We start from the raw sequence: 22761 nt of genomic DNA on the forward strand, positions 1-22761 counted from the left end.
GCATCATTCCTTCCAAAGAAATCCCAGGGCTGATCTCCTTCACAATGGACTGGTTGGATCTCCTTGCAGTCCAAGGGACTCTCAAGAGTCTTCCACAACACCACAGTTCAAAAGCATCAATTCTTTGGCGCTCAGCCTTCTTCACAGTCCAACTCTCACATCCATACATGACCACAGGAAAAACCATAGCCTTGACTAGACGGACCTTTGTTGGCAAAGTAATGTCTCTGCTTTTGAATATGCTATCTAGGTTGGTCATAACTTTCCTTCCAAGGACTAAGCATCTTTTAATTCCATGGCTGCAGTCACCATCTGTAGTGATTTTGGAGCCCAGAAAAATAAAGTCTGACACTGTTTCCACTGTTTCCCCATCTATTTCCCATGAAGTGATGGGACCAGATGCCATGATCTTCGTTTTCTGAATGTTGAGCTTTAAGCCAACTTTTTCACTCTCCACTTTCACTTTCATCAAGAGGCTTTTGAGTTCCTCTTCACTTTCTGCCATAACGGTGGTGTCATCTGCATATCTGAGGTTATTGATATTTCTCCTGGCAATCTTGATTCCAGCTTGTGTTTCTTCCAGTCCAGCATTTCTCATGATGTACTCTGCATAGAAGTTAAATAAACAGGGTGACAATATACAGCCTTGACGAACTCCTTTTCCTGTTTGGAACCAGTCTGTTGTTCCATGTCCAGTTCTAACTGTTGCTTCCTGACCTGCATACAAATTTCTCAAGAGGCAGGTCAGGTGGTCTGGTATTCCCATCTCTTTCAGAATTATCCATAGTTTATTGTGATCCACACAGTCAAAGGCTTTGGCATAGTCAATAAAGCAGAAATAGATATTTTTCTGGAGCTCTCTTGCTTTTTCAGTGATCCAGTGAATGTTGGCAATTTGACTTCTGGTTCCTCTGCCTTTTCTAAAACCAGCTTGAACATCAGGAAGTTCACGGTTCACATATTGCTGAAGCCTGGCTTGGAGAATTTTGAGCATTACTTTACTAGCGTGTGAGATGAGTGCAATTGTGCGGTAGTTTGAGCATTCTTTGGCATTGCCTTTCTTTAGGACTGGAATGAAAACTGACCTTTTCCAGTCCTGTGGCCACTGCTGAGTTTTCCAAATTTGCTGGCATATTGAGTGCAGCACTTTCACAGCATCATCTTTCAGGATTTGAAATAGCTCAACTGGAATTCCATCACCTCCACTAGCTTTGTTCGTATTGATGCTTTCTAAGGCCCACTTGACTTCACATTCCAGGATGTCTGGCTCTAGGTCAGTGATCATACCATCGTGATTATCTGGGTCATGAAGATCTTTTTTGTACAGTTCTTCTGTGTATTCTTGCCACCTCTTCTTAATATCTTCTGCTTCTGTTAGGTCTATACCATTTCTGTCCTTTATCGAGCCCATCTTTGCATGAAATGTTCCTTTGGTATCTCTAATTTTCTTGAAGATATCCCTAGTCTTTCCCATTCTGTTGTTTTCCTCTATTTCTTTGCATTGATTGCTGAAGAAGGCTTTCTTATCTCTTCTTGCTATTCTTTGGAACTCTGCATTCAGATGCTTATATCTTTCCTTTTCTCCTTTGCTTTTCACTTCTCTTCTTTTCACAGCTATTTGTAAGGCCTCCCCAGACAGCCATTTTGCTTTTTTGCATTTCTTTTCCACAGGGATGATCTTGATCCCTGTCTCCTGTACAATGTCACGAACCTCATTCCATAGTTCATCAGGCACTCTATCTATCAGATCTAGGCCCTTAAATCTATTTCTCACTTCCACTGTATAATCATAAGGGATTTGATTTAGGTCATACCTGAATGGTCTAGTGGTTTTCCCTACTTTCTTCAGTTTAAGTCTGAATTTGGCAATAAGGAGTTCATGGTCTGAGCACAGTCAGCTCCTGGTCTTGTTTTTGCTGACTGTATAGAGCTTCTTTGGCTGCAAAGAATATAATCAATCTGATTTCGGTGTTGACCATCTGGTGATGTCCATGTATACAGTCTTCTCTTGTGTTGTTGGAAGAGGGTGTTTGTTATGACCAGTGCATTTTCTTGGCAAAACTCTATTAGTCTTTGCCCTGCTTCATTCCGTATTCCAAGGCCAAATTTGCCTGTTACTCCAGGTGTTTCTTGACTCCCTACTTTTGCATTCCAGTCCCCTATAATGAAAAGGACATCTTTTTGGGGGGTTAGTTCTAAAAGGTCTTGTAGGTCTTCATAGAACCGTTCAACTTCAGCTTCTTCAGCGTTACTGGTTGGGGCATAGGCTTGGATTACTGTGATATTGAATGGTTTGCCTTGGAAACAAACAGAGACCATTCTGTCATTTTTGAGATTGCATCCAAGTACTGCATTTCGGACTCTTTTGTTAACCATGATGGCCACTCCATTTCTTCTGAGGGATTCCTGCCTACAGTAGTAGATATAATGGTCATCTGAGTTAAATTCACCCATTCCAGTCCATTACAGTTCGCTGATTCCTAGAATGCCAACATTCACTCTTGCCATCTCTTGTTTGACCACTTCCAATTTGCCTTGATTCATAGACCTGACATTCCAGTTTCCTATGCAATATTGCTCTTTACAGCATCGGACCTTGCTTCTATCACCAGTCACATCCACAGCCTGGTATTCTTTTTGCTTTGGCTCCATCCCTTCATTCTTTCTGGAGTTATTTCTCCACTGATCTCCAGTAGCATATTGGGGACCTACTGACCTGGGGAGTTCCTCTTTCAGTATCCTATCATTTTGCCTTTTCATACTGTTCATGGGGTTCTCAAGGCAAGAATACTGAAGTGGTTTGCCATTCCCTTCTCCAGTGGACCACATTCTGTCAGATCTCTCCACCATGACCTGCCCATCTTGGGTTGCCCCACGGGCATGGCTTAGTTTCACTGAGTTAGACAAGGCCGTGGTCCTAGTGTGATTAGATTGACTAGTTTTCTGTGAGTATGGTTTCAGTGTGTTTGCCCTCTGATGCCCTCTTGCAACACCTACCATCTTACTTGGGTTTCTCTTACCTTGGGCGTGGGGTATGTCTTCACTGCTACTCCAGCAAAGCGCAGCCATTGCTCCTTACCTTGGACAAGGGGTATCTCCTCACCGCCGCCCTTCCTGACCTTCAACGTGGGATAGCTCCTCTAGGCCCTCCTGCACTCAAGCAGCTTACAAACCTACTTACCCACATGGATTCAGACCCCACCCCCAACATTTCCGGGCTTCCCCAGTGGCTCACTGGTAAAGAATCTGCCTGCAAGGCAGGAAACACAGGAGTTGCAGGTTCAATCTTAGGGTCAGGAAGAGCCCCTGGAGGAGGGCGTGGCAACTCACTCCAGTATTCTCCCCTGGAGAATCCCAAGGACAGAGGAGCCTGGAGGGCTACAGTCCATAGGGTTGCAAAGAGTTGGACACAACTGAAGTAACTGAGCATGCACGCCCACCCAATGTTTCAGGTGCTTAAATAGTACGAATTTGTCGTGTGTGTGTGTGTGTGTGTGTGTGTGTGTATTGTTTAACTACTTATAGATGTATATGTATGCGAAAGCTGCTCAGTTGTGTTTGACTCTTTGCGACCCCATGGACTACACGGTCCATGGAATTCTCCAGGTGAGAATACTGGATTGGGTAACCATTCCCTTCTCTGGGAGATCTTCCCAACCCAGAAATCAAACCCAGGTGTCCCACATTGCAGACTCTTTACCAGCTGAGCCATGAGAGAAGCCCATAGATGCATATGTAGCTATGTAATTCCATACATATGCAATTGCAACAACAACAACAACAAAAATCAATGAGTATTCTCAGCATTAATTTTCAAGTTTGGGGGACTTTCCTGGTGGTCCAGTGGCTAGGACTCTGCACTCCCAATGCAGGGGGCCCAGGTTCAATCCCTGGTCAGAGAACTAGATCCCACATGCCTCAACTAAGAGTTCTCATGCCACAACTAAAAAATAGATCCCTTGTGCCACAACTAAGACCCAGCACAGCCAAAAAATACATAAATAATTTAAAATATTTCTTTAAAAAATTTTTCAAGTTTGGGATTTTTCTTTTTTTTTTTAAAGCAGAGAAAGGCTTATTACAGGGCCAAGCAAGGAGAACAGGTGGCTCGTGCTTAAAAAAACCTGAAAACTTCAGTTAGGGATTTTAACTGTACACTGCTTGTGGTCTTTAAGTGAAAGAGTTAGTCGCTCAGTTGTGTCCGACTCTTTGCAACCCCATGGACTGTAGCCCGACAAGCTCCTCTGTCCATGGAATTCCCCAGGGAGAACACTGGAATGGGTAGCCATTCCCTTCTCCAGAGGATCTTCCCAATCCAGGGATCCAACCCAGGTCTCCTGCATTGCAGGTAGATTTTTTACTATCAGAGCACCAGGGAAGCCCTTTGGTCTTTAAGATACTGCTCTAATTTTTAAATTCATTGTTGTTCTTTTACATCTTTTAGTTGCAGTTTTTGGTTTCTATCTCCTGTTGGTTTCATTCTTGGTTTATAAATGGAAGACAGGAAGCAAAGTCTTGAGGCTAATAGACTCTGTACCTAAACAGAGTCTGAATTTGCTTCCTTCTTGGGAACTCTGGAAAGCTTGTTGCTTTCCTGAGTAGATCGGCAGACCTTAAGGGATCAATCACCTGAAAAACTGGATCTGAATAACTAAGAAGACTCACAGGATAGTTTCCTCCCAAAGGAGACTACTGGCATGGCCTCTTGGCTTCATGTAACATCTAATTACTTTACAAGGAGTAATATGATCTACAATCTACTGTCTTGCTTGTAAGAAGTCATAGTGAATAGTGGGCAAAGTGTAAACGAAAAAGGAACCTACATTCACACAGAGTGAAATAAGTAGGAGAATCAAGTCAATCCCCTTGGTGTAATGTCCCATATCTAACTTTTTAACAACAACCAAAAAAAAAAAAAAAAAAAAAACCAGAAAATGTAATTAATATAACACAGAACATAGTAACAGGATGCCATGGACCTGAATAATGCTAAGTTTTTAACTAATTCCAAGTCAAAACCCTAGCCAGCTTTTTTTTTTTAAGAAACTAACAATTGATTCTACAATGGAAACACAAAGGATCTAAAATAGCCCAAACAAATCTTCAAAAGAAGAGTGAAGTTGGAGAACTAAAACTGCTTAATACTACTTAATTTTAAGACACACTATAAAGCTGAAGTAATCAAAACAGTGTGGTCTCAGCGTAAAGGTGGAAAAATAGATCAATGAGACAGAAATAGACCTATACCAGTGCTGCCAGTTGGTTTTTTACCCAGAGTGCCAAGGCAGCTCATGTTCCTACATGTTGGGCTTCCCTGGTGGCTCAGTCGGTAAAGAATCTACCTGCAATGCAGGAGACCAGGTTTTGATCCCCAAGTTGGGAAGGTCCCCTAGAAAAGGAAATAGCAACCCACTCCAGTATTCTTGGCTGGAGAATGGACAGAGGAGCCTGGCAGGCTTCAGTGCAGAGGGTTGCAAAGAGTTGGTCACAATTTAGTGACAAAATGACCACACACACCACCACATTTTCCTACATGTGTATGTATATGTAAAACACATCATCTGAAAAAGGAGCTCTATCCAAAATATATAATGAACTCTAACAAGTTAAAATCATTATTACCATCATCAATAAAAATAGGAAAGGGCTTTAATAGCTAATTCACAAATGACGATGTAGGAATAGCCAATAAGTATACATCTGTCACCAAGGAAATGCCATTTAAGGCCATAATGAAATGCTATTGCACACCCACTGATGAATGTTAAACGAGGATATGGAGCAACCAGAGCTTTGACACATTGCTGGTGGGAAGTATAATCTGATAAACCACTTTGGAAATTAGTCTGCAGTTAAATGAATACTCACCCTGTGACTAACCAATTCTACTCTTGGATCCAAGAGAAATTTAAGGTTTATATAAGAATGTTCATTGCAGTCCATTCAGAATGGCCGAAAACTAGACACAACTCTAATGTTCATCATCGGCTGAATGGATGAACAAATCATGGTGTATTCACACAGCACACAAAGGAGCAAGCCATTTTACACTGACAAAGATTCTCTCCTTGACCAAACTCTAGCCAGGCTCCACTGAGCCCTCCTAGACTAGACCTCGATCTTGGCCTACAATATAAAGACCTGAACAAACAACAGAGTTTCTAACAGCTCAAGGCCACACCCCTAAGGATGTCTCCAATCCCCCTTAGGGTGTGGACCTGAGAAAACTCAAGAAGAATTTACTGTTTGTTCCAGGCAACACCTGAAGATAGAGCCTTGCTGTCTCCCAGTTAGCAAATCCAGATGGTTTCACATGGACTAATCCCCTTTTTCACACTTTCTATAATTTTTCTCTGATTCTACTGACTCCTGGCTTGTTCCCCTGCTTCCTCCCTCATTCTCCCCTTAGGATACCCTCTATACAAATCAGAGTTGAATTCAGTTCATGCTGGATTCTTTTCCCTGTTGCAATAGTTATTACTTATTAAAATATCTGACCTTACCACTTTAACTGGCATCCAGCTTTATCTTTGACAATGTGCACAACATGGATGAATCTCAAAGACCATCTTGAGTGAAAGAAGACACAAAAAGAATGCATTTTGTATGATTCCATTTATATGACATTCTAGAATTGGGAAACCTGTGAGAGCCCAAATCAGAAAAATGGTTGCTGGGTTACCAACCACCTCTAGTTGGTGAAGAGACCAACTAGAGATACAAGGGAACTTTATGGAGTCTCAGACGTATTTTATATCTTGTTTCAGGTGGTGGTACACAGATATATGCAACTGCCAACTCTCATCAAACTGAATATCTTACTCTGTATAAATTATCTCCCTCTCCTTGCCACCCTTCTAACAATATCTGAGGGAGCTTTCCCTGGTTCAGTTCAGTTCAGTCACTCAGTCGTGTCCGACTCTTTGTGACCCCATGAATCGCAGCACGCCAGGCCTCCCTGTTGCTCAGTGGTAAAGAATCCGCCTGCCAACGCAGGACATGCGGGTTTGAGCCCTGATCTGGAAAGATCCCACATGCTGCAGAGCAACTAAGCCCGTGTGCCACAACTATTGAGCCTGTGCTCTAGGGCCCAGGCTCGGCAACAAGAGAATCCACCACTGTGAGAAGCCATGCACCGCAACTAGAGAGTAGCCGCCACTCGTCGCAACTAGGGAAAAGCCTGTGCAGCAACAAACACCCAGCACAGCCAAAAGTAAATAAAACTATAAAAAACGGTCTTTAAAAAATATGACTATCTGAGGAAATTCTCGAGGGGAAAAAGATGAAGGATGTAGCACATCCTCCAAGTCCCTTCTGCGATACGCACTCGCCCCCTTGCCTAAGAGGACCCCAATGTGGTTTGAGGCAGCAATCTGCCCTATTGGGTGCACACTTTCCTGCACCCAGGAGCGGAGCCATGTGTCCTAACCTTAGCTGATGAGAAGTACATGGAAGTCTACAGGGTAGGCCTTCCCAAAAAGCTACTGCTTTCCTAATGAAAAGGGACAGTTTCAGACACAAAATGTGTCTCTTGCTAGCATTCCTTCATTTTCCTTCTTCCTAAACCACAGCTGCTCAAATGGACTTAAAAAATTCTGATAACCCTGCTATAAATCTCCCCTTATCCTGTGAAGCAAGCTATGGAAGCTCTGAATCAATTCACAACTGAATAATTTTGTTACTCAGAAGTTTTCAGACATAAAAATGAAAAAAAAAAATTTCAACTACAAGAATGACATATGCATTCAGTTCAGTTCAGTTGTTCAGTCATGTCCGACTCTTTGCAACTCCATGAATCACAGCACGCCAGGCCTCCCTGTCCATTGCCAACTCCCAGAGTTCACTCAAACTCATGTCCATCGAGTTGGTGATGCCATCCAGCCATCTCATCCTCTGTCGTCCCCTTCTCTTCCTGCCCCCAATCCCTCCCAGCATCAGAGTCTTTTCCAATGAGTCAACTCTTTGCATGAGGTGGCCGAAGTATTGGAGTTTCAGCTTTAGCATGAGTCCTTTCAATGAACACCCAGGACTGATCTTCTTTAGAATGGACTGGTTGGATCTCCTTGCAGTCCAAGGGACTCTCAAGAGTCTTTTCCAACACCACAGTTCAAAAGCATCAATTCTTCGGTGCTCAGCATTACTGCATTTGGTATATGATACAAAGGACATTTCAAATCAATGGGGAAAATATAGACCACTCAACAGATGGTGTAGGGACAACTGGCTAATAATTGGATACAAAATTAAGGTAAGCGCTTCCCTGGTGATCTAGTGGTTAAGAATCTGCCTTGTAATGCAGGGAACACTGGTTTGATCCCTGGTCCTGGAAGATCCCACATGCTGCGGGGCAACTAAGTCCAGGTGCCAAAACTACTGAACCCAAGTGCCTAGAGCCTACAAGCCACAACTACTGAACCCACATGCAGCAACTGCTGAAGCCCTCGTGCCCAGAGTCCACGCTCCATGACAACAGAAGCCACTGTAATGAGACACCTGTGCACGGCAGCTAGAGAGCAGCCCCTGCTCGCCCACAACTAGAGAAAGCCCATGCACAGCAAGGAAGACTCAGGGAAGCCAAATAAATAAGCTTTGAAAAAATTAAGTTAAAACTGCTATCTTATGATGTACAAAATAATAAAGATAGATGAATGATCTAACCATAAAGCCAAAGCCACAGAAGTGCTTAAAGAAAATGCTATAAGGATTGAGAATGGCCTTTCAAAGCTTTACCCAAAAACCACAAGCCATAAAGTTATGTTGTCAAGACTCTACAACCTGAAGAGTCACCATTTCTGTATTATGAAATGGACAGTACAGGCTACACTGAAAAAGACAACAACAGCTTGAAAGAAAACACTGCAACAAACAGCAAAGCAATGGATCACTATTGCAGATACAAAAGGTCCTTACAAATCAGTAATAAAAATACAAATAACCAAACAAAAACAAGACAACAACCCAGTAGGGCAGTGACATCGAGAGTGGATTCGCTCTATAAATATCCATGAGTGTGAGCAGACAGACAATGCTCAGCCTCATTTGTGATTTTAGAAATGCAAATTAAAAATAGGAAAGCAGCCTGGCATTTGCCTTCAAAATATTTCAGGTCAGAAGCTGGGCCCTGCTCTCTGGGGTACAGCTGTAAAGATGCAATCAGTAGGCTGGTCAGGCCAGGGCCCTCAGGAAAACACCGGCTTTCCTACGAGGTGATCCTGTGACCTGCTTTCATGACAACATGACAATGGTGGTGGGGGGTTGGGGGGTGGATTTTTGGATTCAGTTGAGAAATCAGATGAACTTCTACAATTTGCACAACAGACTTTCAGTCTTACAGCCCCTGGTCTGGTTTCTAACAGACTGCTGAAAACCAGCAAAGCAGAACACCAGACTTCTAAGACCTCATTAGGAAGTATCATCTTGAGCGCTTGTATTCAGGTCCAATCATTTTCTAGGGAAGGAAATGGCAACTCACTCCAGTATTCTTGCTTGGGGTAATCCCGTGGACAGAGGAACCTTGTGGGCCACAGTCTATGGAGTTGAAAAGAGTTGGACCCGACTTAGTGGCTGAGCGTTAATCACTTTAACCATCTGACACATGCTTACTATGTGTCTATACTGTGAAGGGCACTCAAGTAGACAGGTCCCTGCTTTGTTTACATTCTGAGGAAAGACAAACATTAAACAACATGTCTGAACTACACCTGGGCTGATTCCCACCAAGGACACACAGTGTCACAAGAACATGGGACGGGGCTCTATCTTGTCTGCAGGTGCCTGAGAGGCCTCCTTGAAGAAGCCACATCTGACACAAGCCAAAAGCCTCGGTGCCATCTATGACTCCTGTCTTACTGTATCTCTGATCTGTCAATACACTCATGACTCCTCAGTCTTATCAGCTCGGCCTTCAGTGTATCCAGAATCATGGATTCCCAGCATCTCTACCACTACAATCCTCATCCAAGCCCCCAGCATCTGACTTGAGCTATTCCGAGAGCACGTCTCCCTGCCTCCATGCTGCCCCCTACAGCCTGTTGTCAACACAGACGCTGAGAGGATCCTGTTCCAGCCCAAGACGGTGGATGTCTTCCATTCCAAGGCCCCCGGCAGCTCCCATCTCGCTGACACTGAAAGCTGGGTCCTCACAAGAGCTCCTCTCCTCTTTCACCCGGGTCTTTCTACTCCTGGACCAGCCGGGCCAGCTCCTGCCCCAAGGAGCTTCATACCCTCTGCCTGGGACACTGCTTCCCCAGCTGTCCATCCTTGGGCTCACTTCCTCCCCAGCACTGACCTTGGTGGGACTGTCCCTGGGCATCCCAGCTCACGGGGCAACTCCCTCCAACACTCCTGCGGCAGCGCCCACCAGTGCAGGTGCCAGGTATGTTGCTGGTTTGTTTCCTGGCTGCTTCCCCCATTACATGCCCCACAAGAGCACCGCTTGTGCCTGCTTCATTCACTTCTACATCGTCACTACCACAGGGCCTCCATAAACCGAGCAGGGTCTCAATAAAGAACATCAGGTGGAGAAATTAGTCTGAGGGATCACGTGGAACTGATCAGACAAGGGAGGGAGGGAGAAAGCATTTCGGGAGGGGTTGGCCTGCTGAAAGGCCCCAGGGAAGGCAGGCACAGGGCACGCTGGAGGAACTGAGAGGGAGGTGGAGAGAAGGGCAAGAGTTAGGGGAAGCAAATTTGGAGAAGCAGGGTGGAGCACGCAGGGCCGGGTGGACCACGTGAGGAACTTCGCTATTTTTCTAACAGCGATAGCGTGTGCGCGCTCAGTCATGTCCGACTCTTTGCAACCCCATGGGCTGAGGCCCGCCAGGATCCTCTGTCCATGGAATTTTCCAGGCAAGAATACTGGAGTGGGTTGCCATTTCCTACTCCAGCAACAAAAAGCCATTAAACCAGGGAGTGACATGGGTTTGAGCATCTTTCCCAAACTTCTGGCTTTGGTGTGAGAACTGGATTTGGGGAGGGAAGCACCACTGGGGAGCTCAGCTGGCAGATTAGTGCCCTGGCTCAGATCACAGATGATCTGAGTGTAGACTGAGACAGCAGCTGTGGAGGTGGAGGGAAGGAAATAGATTCCAGAAATATTTTCCAGGTACATTCTAAGGTCTGAGTAATTGATCGCAGAGAGGGTAAGTGAAAGGGCAGTTCCATGATGACTCTGATCTTTTTCACTCATGAGCCAAGTGGAAAGGGGCACCATCCACTGACTTGGGGGCAGGGAGCGGGGGAGGGATGGCTTGTCACAAAATTGAGGAAGATAATCTAGAGTGCGGTTTCGGAAATAATGTATTTGAGGTCATTCTGAAAGTGAAAGTTGCTTGGTTGTGTCCGCCCCCCATGGACTGTAACCCGCCAAGCTCCTCTGTGCATGGAATTCTCCAGGCCAGAATACTGGAGTGGGTAGCCATTCCCTTCTCCAGGGGATCTTCCCAACCCAGGGATCGAACCCAGGTCTCCGGCACTGCAGGCACATTCTTTACCAGCTGAGCTACTGGAAGCCCGAGGTCATTCTGAGACCACCAAACAGAGATTTCCGGTTGGCAGGGATAGATCTGGAGCGTGATTTGATCAGGAAAGGAGAGGTGTGTCCTACCACCGAGTATCACGTTTTCCCTTGTGGCAGATGGAGAATCAAAAAGGTTCAAGTAACAAAGTGACAGGGTAACATTTGTGATTCCGAAAAATCACCCCGGCCACGGCATAAACACTTGGGACAGGGGAGGTGGCCAGACTAGAAGCGGGCAAGACAATAAGGACGTTTGGTGCCAGGTCAGGAGAGCAAGGGCTACGGCCAACAGGAAGAAAACGGAACAGATTTTCCATCCGTTGCCAGCCTGTCTCCCCCACAGCTGCTGGGGACTTTTCTTTAAATTTTTATTTAGCTTTGACTGGGCTAGGTCTTCAAGGCTGCACGCAGGCTTGCTCGAGTTGCAGCAAGCCGGCTTCGAATTGCAGTGGCTTCTCTTGTTGCGAAGCACAGGATCTAGAATGTGGACTCAGTAGTTGCAGCTCACAGGCCTAGTTGCCCCACAGCATGGGGGATCCTCCTGAAGCAGGGATCAAACCCGTGTCTCCTGCACTGGCAGGCATTCTTAACCACTGGACCACCAAGGAAGCCCCTGGGGATTTTTCTAAAACACAAACTCAGAGCATGTCAGTTCCCCCACTTTAAAACCCTCAGGACCTCTCCTGCTTTGTTCTCTGACAACCTCTCCAGAATTCTTTCTACCTAGACCCCACCAGTGGAGAAGGCAATGGCACCCCACTCCAGTACTTTAGCCTGGAAAATCCCATGGACGTAGGAGCCTGGTAGGCTGCAGTACATGGGGTCACTACAGTCGGACACGACTGAGTGACTTCACTTTCACTTTTCACTTTCATGCATTGGAGAAGGAGATGGCAACCCACTCCAGTGTTCTTGCCTGGAGAATCCCAGGGACAGGGGAGCCTGGTGGGCTGCCGTCTATGGGGTCGCACAGAGTCAGACATGACTGATGTGACTTAGCAGCAGCAGACCCCACCAGAGGTCAAGTTCCCCTAACACTTCAATCTCAAGAGCTTCAATGTCTATGCTCTTTGACGTCTCTTATTTTCTTCCGCCTGGCCAACACCTATCTTTCTAAGATTCAACTCCTCCCTGATGAAAATAAAGAAAAGTGGTGCTAACCCCTAGGAGCGGGCCTGGCACCGCGAGCCAGGCTTCACTGCTGTTAGATGCTTGCCTGGTGCTCACAGAGGCCACGCTGTCCTCTGGTTGGACAGAAACAATCTCACAGGACGACCTGCACAAGGTCACACTAAAACAGTGATGAAGTGAGACAAAACCAGGACTCCTTCATCATTTTGTCCAAACAGACAAAACCAAGGCCCGCTGCAGGGTCCCAAGTACTCCTCTCCCCCAGCTGATGCTGAGTGACTGTGGCTTCTTTATTAACTATAGCTTGTCTGATTCTAGTCACACCTTCTTCTTTTTTCAATAAATTTTGCAATGTATTTTAATTCTTTTTGGGGGGGGGAGTTTATTTATTTCAGGCTGTGCTAGGTCTTCATTGCTTTGCACAGGCTTTCTCTTGTTGTGGTGAGCAGGGGCTACTCTCTGATGCTGTGCTCGGGCTTCTCATTGTGGTGGCTTCTCTTGTTGCACAGCGTGGGCTCTACGTGCCCAGCCTTCAGCAGCTGTGGCGCCCAGGCTTACTTGTTCCGCAGCATGCGGGATCTTCCTGGACCAGGGATCAAACCCGTGTCCCCTGCACTGGCAGGTGGACTCTTATCCACTGCACCACCAGGGAAATCTGTCACACCTCCTCAAAACGACTAAGCTACCTACGCAATCACAGAACTGTCTCTACCTCTTGTGAGCACCCAATCTTGGGCAAATCCCTGCTTCCTTGAAACACCCCCCACCAAATTATCTAACCAAAGCCTAAATCCTATAAGTTCTTTCTAACACCCCTTATGGAGAGACCCCAAATCTCCCCATGAGGTGAGCTCTCTATCACGAGAATGAGTCATTAAATCCATTTACCATAAAAAGGAACAAAATTGTGCCATTTGCAGAGATGTGGATGGACCTAGAGACTGTCATACACAGTGAAGTCAGAAAGAGAAAAATAAATACCATATATTAATGAATATGTTGGGAATCTAGAATAATAGTACAGATGAACCTATATGCAAAGCAGAAACAGATACAAATATAGAGAACAAACATATAGACATCAAGGTGGGAAAAGGGGGTGGGATGAATTAGGAGATTGGCATATAGACACTACTATGTATAAAACAGACAAATAATGAGAACCCACTGTATAGCGCAGGGAACACTACTCAGTGCTCTGTAGTGATCTAAACAAGAAGGAAATCCAAAAAAGAAGGGATGCACATATACACGTCTGATTCACTACGTGGAACAGCAGAAACTAACACAACAGTGTAAAGCTACTATGTGTGTGTGCACGTGTAGTTGTGTCTAACTCTGCAACCCCCTGGACTGTAGCCCGCCAGGCTCCTCTGTCCATGGGATTTTCCCAGCAAGAATACTCAAGTGGGTTGCCAATTTCTCCTCCAGAGGATCATCCCGACGTAGCGATCAAACCCAAGTCTACCTGCATCTCCTGCGTTGCAGGCAGGTTGTTTACCACTGAGCCACCTGGGAAGCCCCTAAAGCAGCTATCAGTTCAGTTCAGTTCAGCCCCTCAGTCGTGTCTGGCTCTTTGCAACCCCACGAACCGCAGCGCACCAGGCCTCCCTGTCCATCATCAACTCCCGGAGTTCACTCAAACTCATGTCCATCGAGTCGGTGATGCCATCCAGCCATCTCATCCTCTGTCGTCCCCTTCTCCTCCTGCCCTCAATCTTTCCCAGCATCAGAGTCTTTTCAAATGAGTCAGCTCTTTGCATCAGGTGGCTAAAGTACTGAAGTTTCAGCTTCAAATCAGTCCTTCCAATGAACTCCCAGGACTGATCTCCTTCAGAATGGACTGGTTGGATCTCCTTGCAGTCCAAGGGACTCTCAAGGGTCTTCTCCCACACCACAGTTCAAAAGCATTAATTCTGTGGCACTCAGCTTTCTTTATAGTCCAACTCTCACATCCATACATGGCCACTGGAAAAACCATAGCCTTGGCCAATGGACCTTTGTTGGCAAAGTAATGTCTCTGCTTTTTAATATGCTATCTAGGTTGGTCATAACTTTTTCTCCAAGGAGTAAGCATCTTTATATTTCATGGCTGTAGTCACCATCTGCAGTGATTTTGAAAGCAGCTATACTCCAATTAAAAGGAAAAAAACCCTGTTTAACTAAATTAGATATATTTCTAATGGCCTCTGCTAAAGAACACTGACAACTCTTACAGTAGGAAAGGATGGTAAAGTTTCTAGGAGGGAAGTTAACTGAGTGCCAATCTGAAGGCTTCCACTTTCTGTGACGCAATATCCTGGCATCACCCTGGTTATCTTGAGGATGAAGGGAAGGTGGAGTAAATCAAAAGTTGGAGGAAAGTGAAAAATGTCTGATTTAAGTCTCTGGAAAGTGGGAAAGGGAGCTACCCAAAGCATCATACTGGAATGAATGAGTCAGCTCTGTAAGGGTGCAGATGAGGCTGGCTGACACGAATCCACACAGGGCCAAGCTGCCCTGCTGTGTGATTTCTACCATCAGTACTCAAGCTGGAAATGGAGAGTCTGGTTCAATCCAGGGTCTGACGTTTACTAGGATGAAGGGCAAGGGAGATAAAGGCACTGCCAAGAGATTACCAGGGAATGGACCATGAACTCTGAGCTCAACTGACAGGCAGGAGCCTAGAGGGAAGCATCTAAAGGCTGGAGAAAACCATGGACGTCCTGCTCTGAAGGCAGAGCAGAAATAACTGATCAAGCACACTGAAAAGAGACTGGGGTTGGAGGGTGCTGCACTGTTCATCTGTGAGGTGGTATACACAGCACCCGGAAATCCAGGGGATTACGGCAGGAATGGTAATAGAGGCGAATGAGCAGAGGTAATCACTGCAGGCGAGGTGTTCAAGAAAACAAGTGCCCTGCCTATAGGGTGGGTCCTGCACACACACACTAGCAAGTCAACTAAGATGATGGCATGAACTGAGGCAGAGGAAGGCTTGTGGGCCAGGTGCCCAAGTCGTCAGTGAATTAGGTGAGTAACCAGCAAACAGATAGAAAACAGTAATATGGAGGAGAGGATGCTGGGGACATGGGTCTCAAAGAAATGGGGGGAGGAGACAAAGGGCAGTAAGGACACAAATTTTGACCATCCTAATGCTAGGACCCTGGAGAAGGAAATGACAACCCACTCCAGTATTCTTGCCTGGAGGATCCCATTGACAGAGGAGCCCGGCAGGCCATAGTCCATAGGGTTGCAGAGAGTCACATATGACTGAAGCGACTAAGCACACACGCGTGCTAGGGCAGTCAGGGTATGAGAAAACAGAGGTGTGACTTGACTTCAAGTAAACGACGCTCCCTGGGAAGGGCCAGGGTCAGAGCAAAGAGAGGGACGGAACGACTAAAGAGAGGCTAAGGAAATAGAGGTGGCTGGTGATCAAAGTAGTAATTTCAAAGGACTCAGTGGGGACTGCAGGAGGGGGCTGGGGGTCAAAGGTAAACAAGAGTGGGAAACTGACTGAGGGGCATGGGACGAAGTGAGCGATAGGAGAGGAGGCATGGGGAGCGGGGATAAGTTAGCAAGAATGCTGAGTGCTTTATAGACAGCTGTTGAATCAGACGGGATTCTTAGGCATAAACCTAGTATACCTGATCACAAGAGTTCTAACTATTGGACTGTAGGAGGGACAGAGTCTGTGGTAGTGACGATGATGAAGACTGGGGACAATGGGATGCTGCTGATGACAACGACTACCAATTTTGAACACCTACTATGCACCAAGCACTGTTGGAGGCACTCCACATTTAATCCTCACAACAGCTCTCTAACACCATGAAGGGCCCTGTACCAAAGAAGAAAGCAAATTAAAACAGAAACAACAGGGACTTCCCTGGTGGACCAGTGGTTAAGAATCCACCTTCCAATGCAGAGGAACTAACAGTTTGATCCCTGATTGGGGAGCTAAGATCCCACATTCCACACAGCAACGAAGCCCACGAGCCACAACTAGAGAATCTGTGCACTGCAATCAAGAGCCTGCATGCAGCAATGAAAGATCCGGCATGCCACAACTAAGACCCAATGCAACCAAATAAGTAAATTAATTTTAAAAAAAAAGAAAGAAAGAAAGAAAGACAGACAGAGCAGAACAGTAGGAGCCCTGGGGAGCTAACTGAGCTCTTTGAACATTATTTTAGGGATCTTACAGCTATAACTCAGGGTGGCAGGAACCAGTTGAACCCACAGCTATTTCAGTAACTTCAAACAAATAACATTCAGACTGGAGGCAAATTAAAACTAGCAATAAGAATTTACTTTAGGCTTTTCTTCATGCCAGATCCTGTGCTAACCTCTGCATGATCTCATTTAATCCTTAATCCTCCCATCTAAAAGGCCAGTGACTATTACTATCCTCATTTTCAAGATGAGGAAACTGAGGCAGAAACACAGTAATGTGCCCACAATTCACACAAGGAATCCCTATTTAACAAGATGAATTTGTGACTAGACTCATGGGTTCCAAACGTTACAGGGAAGATGCAGGTCACAGTATCACAGACTTTGAAAGTCCTTGAATCCTGCAAAACATTTTTAAAACATTAACTTATGGATTCTCACCATCTCATTGCATGTTTTTTCCAGATGAGAGAAAACCTGGTGCAAAAAAAAAAAAAAAAAAGGGCTCTGAAGAAATGCATCCAGATGGCAAACAGGTCTGGTTTTTATAGACCCAAGACCCATCCCAGAAGGTTCTGATTCAGTGGATCCAGAGTTGGGCCCGAGTAACTGCATATCTTTTAGAAGCTCCACAAGCTATGCTAGTGTGCAGTTCAGGCTGAGAAGCACTGCCTTAGGTTCTCTGCAGTTCCAAACCCAAACTCTCTCTACAATGTTGAGATGGCTGAAGAACACTGAGGGCACTAAAAAACGAAGCAGAGAAGAGCTGAGATTATAAAACTATCCAAGAGAGAGTCAAGGAAAGACATGCTCTAGTTACATTATTTCTCTGTACTTTTTGTGTCTGAACTATTTTATAGCTAATTTGCTTTTTTTTTAAATCATTTTTATTGGAATATGGTTGATTTATAATGTTGCATTAGTTTCTGCTGTTACAGCAAAGTGAACCAGTTATACATAGACATATATCCACTCTTTTTTAGATTCTTTTCCCATAAAGGTCATTATGGAGTACTGAGTAGAGTTTCCTATGCTATAAAGTAAGTTCTTCTTAGTTATCTCTTTTATATATAGTAGCTAATTAGCTTTAAGTAAGCAAGTTGGCCAGACTTCCCAGGTAGTGCTAGTTGTAAAGAACCCCTCTGTCAATGCAGGAGACCTAAGAGACGCAGGTTCAATCCCTGGGTCGAGAAGATCCCCTGGAGAAGGGCATGGCAACCCACTCCAGTATTCTTGCCTGGAGAATCTCAGGAACGGAGGAGCCTGGTGGACTACAGAATTGGGGTCACAAAGAGTCGGACACAAGTGAAGTGACTTAGCACACACGCGAGCAAGCAAGTTGGCCACAAATGTTACCAACAAATATTAAATAAGCCAATCATTACCAATTGATATTAAGTAAACCTAACCCTAACCTGCTCTTGAAAAGTATTTTACTTTCCTCTGATAATTCTGAAGACACTTCTGATTTTCTTCGTATACAGCAGCCAATATGAGAAAAACTGCTCTTAATTCAACAGTCCTACGGATGTAGTCAACAGCAACCAAAAGCTGGAGAAGAAATATGTTGGGTATAGTTCATTTAAGTTCACAAATTCCACCAAGAACTGCCTTCACGCTTTTAATACTTACAAATGTATTTATTTCTGTAATCACCCACCACTAACACCTAGTACATGCCAGACACTGTTCTAAGTGCTTTACTAATATTGAATATCACTTCATCTTTACTTTACAGATGACTGAATATCATTTCATCCCCACTTTATAGATCAGGAGATTGAGACAGAGAGTAGTTTAGTAACCTGCAGAAGTATCCACAGCTGGGACCAGCCTGACAGTCTGGCTCCAGAGTCAAAGTTCTGAATCACTATGCTTGGTCTCCAAGAACCTACACAAAGTGCCAGCCCTAACCCAAAACTTTTGTTTTCTGGACTCAGTCCCTACAGAGCCCCAGCTTCCAAGGCATTTATTCAGTTCCTCTAACAGTTCATGAGCCTTCTTTGCTCTGCCTGAATACCCTCCTACATGCCTATTCTCTCTTTTTTTTTTTAAGTCTTCTGTTCCCAGCTCAAACATTATCAACTAAATTACAAACTCTAATGGTGCACTGTATTTCTCAGCACACAGCACAAAACTGTAATTATGCTACTTCCTGAGTAATTACTTGCTTCCTGCCTTTTCCAAGCAGGCAGGTGAATTCAGACACCATGTCAATCTTGTTCATCTTTTGTTCTCAATCACTGAATACCTACCAACCGAAATGAAAAGCCTGGCACAAAGTAAGCGCTCAATAATTTTTGCTGAATGAATGAAAGAGTAGCATACACTCAAGCCTCATGTTTTCTTTTTCATGATTTCAGGTACTTGACACATACCTCTGCTCACAGCGTCTCTGACACAGCCCTCACCACACCCCTAAAAGTGTAAACTCCCATAACACACAGGTAACAACTCTGAAAAATACTGGCTCTGCACGCAAATATTAGGTGGCCCTGGACAGGTCATCTCCCCCATTAACTGGCCTGAGTTTCAGGTGCACAATGGGGATCATGACAAGTCCCAGTGAAACGTAACCTATGAAAGAGGGAGGACCTGCACTTCTCCTCATAACCCATCAAAACTACAGTTATTACTTGCTTCACGTGTTTCCAACAAACATGTGTCTCCGAGAAGGCCAAGTCCATGTCTGCCTGGTTCGGCGCCATGTCCCAGGCACAATAACCCCAGGCTTGTACAGTACCTGGCAAACGGCAAAAGTTGGATAATTAAATGTGAAGTAGATGAATCCCTGCTCTGAGCATTTCACAGATGTCACACCAGTTGACCGACGCCTTTTGGCGTAAAAGCGTATTCCTTAGACACAGCCCGCACCCCCGACCTAGGCCCCAGACCCCCGGAACGCTGGCCCCTAACCCCGCGCCGGGCAGGCACCTCTTGCATATAGAAGCATCTTCGCAAGTGCCGCGCACGCCCTCGTCGTCCGTGTCGGTAGGGGAAGAACAGGTGGTGAAAGAGGGCCTCCTCAGGCTAGCAGCCATGGGTGTGGAGGTTTCGGGGTGGTGCGTCCACCGGAGACATGGAAACCGGATCGACGGACGCCTGAGGAAAGAGTGAGCGGGAGAGAAGGCAGGAGAGAGGGGCTGGGCTCCACCAGGCTCAGCTGGCGCAGTTTAGTGACGCCACCCGCGGCGGCTGCCCTTCAGCCTGAGGAGATGCCCATTGGATCACTCCTTTGGCCCCGCCCACACAACCCGGAAATTCCCTGAGGGGAAAAGTAAACTAAAATTGACGCAAGAGAGCACCGCAATGCTCTCCGGGAAGTGTAGTCTTAGCTGCTTTGGAAGGCCACCTGGTTTCCACAGCTAGTCACGGAATTTTATAACTGTAATTACCTCAAGGCGGAAGAGCTGGCAGGATCCTCAGCGTTGTGGCGAAGGACAGAGTATACAGCCGGAAACAAGTGTCAGTGTTAACAGTGAGTTGGGGCTCAGTCTTATTCAGCAACTTAACAAATATTTATTGAGCGCCTACTCCGCGCCAGTCACGCAAAATCACCCTAGCTACATTTAAAGTGTGTGTGTGTGAAGTCGTGGTGGTGACCAGGTTGGTACAATCAGAATGAATCCCAGGAGTTGGATGGGAGTCGCAAAACCTAGAAAAAGCTCTCTTTTCCTGCAGACTTAAACTTAAAGGCTCTACCTTTGGAGCTACCGAGAGCCATCCTACTATCTCATATCGCCTGAGAATGATGCTTATTGGAATGGCCCATGGAGTCTGGAGGACTGTGTGCTAGTTAGGGGTAACCTGGCTTTGCAGTGTGGGAGCTTCTGGGAACATCACCAGAACCTGTGACGCTAATCAATCCGAAGAAGCTGAATTCAGAAAGATAAAATAAACCGTTATCCAGCACTTGGAGCTTTCATCCTGAGCTGAGTGTACATTATTTCTCCCTACCCATCACCACGTGATAGAAAGTCAATGAAACCATTATATTCGTTCTTCGCTGGCCCAGTATTCCAAGTTTTTGGCCTATAATGTCATAGCTGTAGCCTGTTGAAAAGTCTATCTTTCCTCCTTTGAACTACTTTCGCACCTTTCTCAAAAATTAGTTCAGCCTATTTGTGTGGGACTATTTCTGGGTTCTGTGTTCATTGATCCATGTATCTATGTCTCTGCAAATACTACATAGTCCTGGTTACTCTGCTGCTGCTGCTAAGTCACTTCAGTCATGTCCGACTCTGTGTGACCCCATAGATGGCAGCCCACCAGGCTCCCCCATCCCTGGGATTCTCCAGGCAAGAACACTGGAGTGGGTTGCCATTTCCTTCTCCAATGCATGAAAGTGAAAAGTGAAAATGAAGTCACTCAGTCGTGTCTGACTCTTTGCGACCCCATGGACTGCAGTCTACCAGGCTGCTCCATCCATGGGATTTTCCAGGCAAGAATACTGGAGTAGGGTGCCATCACCTTCTCCCCTGGTTACTCTAGATATACATTAATAATAAATTTTAAAACAGTGAACTGACTGCTCCCATTTTATTACTTTTTCAAAGTTGTTTTGGCTATTCTATTTCCCTTATCTTTCCATAAAATTTTAGATTAATCTTGTCTATATCTAGGGAAAAAGGCATACTGGGTTTTAATAAGAATTACATTAAATCTATCAATTTGGGGAGAATTGACATTTTACTATGTTTTGTCTTCAAATTCATGACCATAGCATATCTCTGCATTTATTTAGACCTTTGATTTATTTTATCAGTGTTGTAGAGTTTTCAGTATACGAGTCCTGGACATACTTTATTAGATTTACACTTGATTATTTTAATTAGTGATTGTAAATGTATTGTAATTTTTGGCATCCACACGTTCATTGCTAGTATCTAGAAATACTGTTGATGGTTGTGTTTGTTTTGTATCCTGTGACATTATTGATTTCAATTACTTTTTAATAACTTCTTTTGGCATGAGGCCTGCAATTAGAGTTCTATTGTTTTTTCTCCTTTTTGCTGTACCTCACAGCATACAGGACTTCCCTGGTGGCTCAACTGGTAAAGAATCCGCCTGCAATGTGGGAGACCTGGGGTTAGATCCCTGGGTTGGGAAGATCCCCTGGAGAAGGGAAAGGCTACCCACCCCAGTATTCCGGCCTGGAGAATCCCATGGACTATACAGCCCATGAGGTCACAAAGAGTCGGACATGACTGAATGACTTTCACTCAGTCACTCACTCTCACAGCATACAGGATCTTAGCTCCCTGACCAGGGATCAAGCCCATGCCCCCTCCTGTAGAAGCTCAGAGACATAACCACTGGACTGCCAGGGAAGTCCTGAGATTCAACCTTGAGAGCTGTTTTAACATCTAGTAAAGTTGAGAGGGCCTCAAATGGCTTAACTGCAATTCTCCACTCCTCCTTCTCCCACAGGTAAAGTTCCCCTAGCCATATTATCCTTCTTAGCATAGGAACCAGACACAATGCCTGCTCATTCCCAAGTAGCAGACTTCAGTTCTGTTCAGCCCGATGAATTATTCAAATAGGCAGGAACCAGGGCGCATCCCCATTCTTTGGTATTACAAAGTCTGCCTCCCAAGCCCCTCCTTGTTCATTCTGTTTCCAAGTGCAACCTCCTGTATGGCCCTGCATGATATGTGGTGTCTTCCCCTGGGCTGTAGGTAAATGTGGCTCATAAATTGCTGTCCATCCCGTCTTTTGGGGTCGAGTGTTGAGTGTCAGCCAACCCCATTAACCTAGGGTTGGAGTTTCTCTTTCCCCATGGATTGAAGAAGTAAAACAATTTGCATCACAAATAGCATGGTCTAACTCAATTAAGGATACCTCGTTAGCTTTAACTATGGGTTCCTTTGCTAGTTAACTGGTTTGCAAGGCAGTAGTTACTATCTTGGATGTAAGTGCCAGTTGCTGGCCAGCTTGGGCTTTAGCTCATGTTC

General features: G+C 45.3%; 1 protein-coding gene, 1 long non-coding RNA gene and 1 other non-coding gene across 3 annotated transcripts in view; 2 read left to right on the forward strand and 1 right to left on the reverse strand.

The window, feature by feature from the left end:
- LCMT1 (leucine carboxyl methyltransferase 1) overlaps nucleotides 1-19995 on the reverse strand; it is a 69929-nt gene extending 49934 nt beyond the window's left edge. Inside the window, exon 1 of the mRNA XM_006071146.3 lies at nucleotides 19742-19995. Coding sequence (XP_006071208.1) covers nucleotides 19742-19848 — 107 coding nt within the window. The 5' untranslated portion in view covers nucleotides 19849-19995. The remainder of the gene's footprint in view (nucleotides 1-19741) is intronic.
- On the forward strand, nucleotides 3831-3902 carry TRNAG-CCC. The gene has a single exon. It is a non-coding gene; the product is annotated as a tRNA-Gly (tRNA).
- A 136-nt stretch (nucleotides 19996-20131) lies between the features above and the next one.
- Nucleotides 20132-20735, forward strand: LOC123331591. The gene is made up of 2 exons (XR_006548313.2): nucleotides 20132-20413; nucleotides 20489-20735. It is a non-coding gene; the product is annotated as an uncharacterized LOC123331591 (long non-coding RNA).
- The last annotated feature ends 2026 nt before the right edge of the window (nucleotides 20736-22761 follow it).

The sequence above is a fragment of the Bubalus bubalis genome, chromosome 24 (genome assembly GCF_019923935.1).
Source record: "Bubalus bubalis isolate 160015118507 breed Murrah chromosome 24, NDDB_SH_1, whole genome shotgun sequence".
Lineage (NCBI taxonomy): Eukaryota > Metazoa > Chordata > Mammalia > Artiodactyla > Bovidae > Bubalus > Bubalus bubalis.